The 3046-nt window shown below is 32.2% G+C and overlaps 1 protein-coding gene across 1 annotated transcript in view; it reads right to left on the reverse strand.

The window, feature by feature from the left end:
• The window catches only part of LOC106475537 (catechol O-methyltransferase domain-containing protein 1-like), a 17555-nt gene that overhangs the window by 10914 nt on the left and 3595 nt on the right, over positions 1–3046 (reverse strand). Inside the window, exon 3 of the mRNA XM_022379628.1 lies at positions 2123–2177. Coding sequence (XP_022235336.1) covers positions 2123–2177 — 55 coding nt within the window. The remainder of the gene's footprint in view (positions 1–2122; positions 2178–3046) is intronic.

Genomic DNA, 3046 nt, shown 5'->3' on the forward strand with positions numbered 1-3046 from the left:
GGAAATCTTATGCTGAGGATGGACCAAAGTGAAATAAATCTTTTTTAATGAATATGATATTTCTAATTCATGAACTATCTTTTTTTTGGAGATCAAAAACTGAATCTCACATTGGTATGTGTGAGTAGCTGAAGTTTTCAGTATTCTGATAGAGACCATGGGATAAGTAAAGATCTATGCTTTTTTCTCAATCATGTAAGTAATATGAGTGCTAAACCAGCACTATTTGAAGAGAAATAACCTCAACTTGTCATATGTGACTTTGTGCTTCATGTATTGAATGTACTAGTTCATGATAGTCATCAAATATATATTGTTAGCAAACTTGTAGGAATAATTAAGCAGCTTTTAAAGTTCTGAGAGAAACACATTTCCCAACAAGTACTTGTATATGCTTCAGTGAAGGAGGGGAAAGATGTCTTTACTCTGTGACCATTTGTTGCAGATCATTTACCATTGAAAATACAACTAAAATAAAGGAGCATTTAGAAGCCATGGTAGACCAACAAGTCAGCATCTTCTCTGCCAACATCTGCTAAAACATACTAGGTAATGAAGTTTTGTAATTGCAAGGGACCTCTTGTGCTATCTCAAAGCTTGAAAGTGACAAACCAGTGATGATCCCTGTCTTCAAAAATATGAGGCTGCACTAGGAAGATAATTACTTCTGTCAGCAGCTGAAAAACGGCACTTGACAATATATTCTAGCTTTAAGGATTTTCCTTTAGTCCAACTAAAAGACTAATTGTTGTGTCCAAAGCAGAAAGGTGGTCAAAACTCGGTGAAGGTAGCTTGCATATATCCTTAACATGGATCCAGTAGTTGTGACTTGGCTGAATACAAAGCTGGACACATATGTATCTCATGGTGGAAAGAATTTTGCAAGGGCTGACTTTTATTTAAAATTGTTGCATGAGTGTTGAGATTTTCACCTACTAGAGCTACTTGAAAATACAGTTAGAAGGTATTCAGAAAAAGAAAACAAATCTGGTTTCACAGTAGACTAAAGTTATCCTTGTTACTTTGGACTGTAAACGTCACCCCAAGATGATGACTTGGACAATGACAACAAAACAAAATGACAACTTAGTTGAGAATAAAATTGCAATCTGTTATGTAACTGCAAGCATTAGTGGGACTGGAGTCAGTAAAAAATGGGAAGAAATTAGTGAGTATGAGTGAAGACTAGGTTGGTTGTTCATATTTAAGCCAAAACTACTAAGGCTATGTGCAACCACCCCAAATTTTGAACTTCCTACTATATTCCATACCTGTTGAAATATAATGATACGAATAAAATGCTAAATATTTATACATAATTTTTGGAGCATAATATAAAAAATAAATTAAATCATTACAAAAACATATTAACAAGATATGAATTTGAACTCTTGGAAGATAAGCCCCCAGTGGCGCAACGGTATGTCTGCGACTTACAACACTAGAATCTGGGTTTCGATACCCGTGGTGGGCAGAGCACAGATAGCCCATTATGTTGTTTTGTGCTTAATTACAAACAAACCACTCACGCCTCTCAAACTACAGTCCATCACAACACCAGAGAGGTAAAATTACCACTAGCACATCTAAAACATAAGATTCCTGTATCTCTAGTTAGAACAACTAACCATTAGCACATCTCAAACCTGAGACTCTCGCATCACCAAACTGATAAACTAACAACTAGATCATGCTTAGGCTTATTTCACTCATATCAATTCTAATTATTCAAGAGAAAACAAAAACATTTTTGGTCTATCTAAAAAGAGTGTAGAGATATGAAAGATTATCAACACAGTATTTTGTGTGTGTTCTGTTAATCAACTAATAACTGGAAAAGTGCAAAGAAAGCTTAGAAAAGATTTAGATCTTATTCTACTTTGGCTCCCATTACAGATTGTAGGAGAGATAATTTTAAAAAAGTTTTGAAATAAAAAATGATAATGTAGATGAGGATGTATACTTTTTTTCTACATATAAACTATTCACTGTTTTTAGGATAACAAATAAATACAGCATGTTGTAATTTCCTGGAAACAGGAAATATTGGTTTTATTATATTCAAACTTGAGATTGTCCTTGACATCATGAGAAAGCTTTCCATATCTTAAAACATACTTACCCAAAGTTTCACTAGCTGGTGCAATTCTTAAGTCAATTTTGTTGCTTACTCCAGCCTAAGGTACAAAGAAAAAGACATTATTAAAGACTAAATAATTTTAGACAAGCATAAAGTACCAAAAACTTCCTTATTGAAGAACTTATATAACTACAAGACAGGAATAATTATAATAATGTTTCCCAGTGGGTTAGCAGTAAGTTAACTGATCTATAATTCAGGGTTCAATTCCCTGTGTTGGACAAAGCACGGATAGCTCATTGTGTAATTTTGCAAAAAACAAACAAATAATAGCTTTAGAGTTTCAATTTTGTTTTGTTTCTAGAGTGCTGTTTGGTAATTCTGAAGAACTGTAACAAACATAAATGATTGAAAACCATTAATAATCACCACTGACATGTCACTCAAATTCACATCTCTTCAGTATTAGTTACAGCACTTAATTTCAAATCTGCAAGTTGTAGGATTGAAACTCAGTGTAAAGCATGCTCTCCCCCATACAACTATGAGAGTTTTATAATATGATGGTCAATCCCTGGTTGTCTTCCTTACACAATATTTATAAGGGTATTATTCCTATTATTACACTTCAACAGGTCTGGAGTACATTATAATGACAATGATTTTATTCATATTATTATACTTCAAGAGATTTGGAGTACACTATAATTACAATGATTTTATTAATATTATTATACTTCAATAAATCTGGAGTACACTATAATTATAATGATTTTATTAATATTATTATACTTCAATAAATCTGGAGTACACTATAATTATAATGATTTTATTCCTATTATTACACTTCAACAGGTCTGGAGTACATTATAATTACAATGATTTTATTAATATTATTATACTTCAATAAATCTGGAGTACACTATAATTATAATGATTTTATTCCTATTATTACACTTCAACAGG

This window comes from Limulus polyphemus, unplaced genomic scaffold, assembly GCF_000517525.1.
Source record: "Limulus polyphemus unplaced genomic scaffold, Limulus_polyphemus-2.1.2 Scaffold8759, whole genome shotgun sequence".
In the NCBI taxonomy this organism is placed as follows: domain Eukaryota; kingdom Metazoa; phylum Arthropoda; class Merostomata; order Xiphosura; family Limulidae; genus Limulus; species Limulus polyphemus.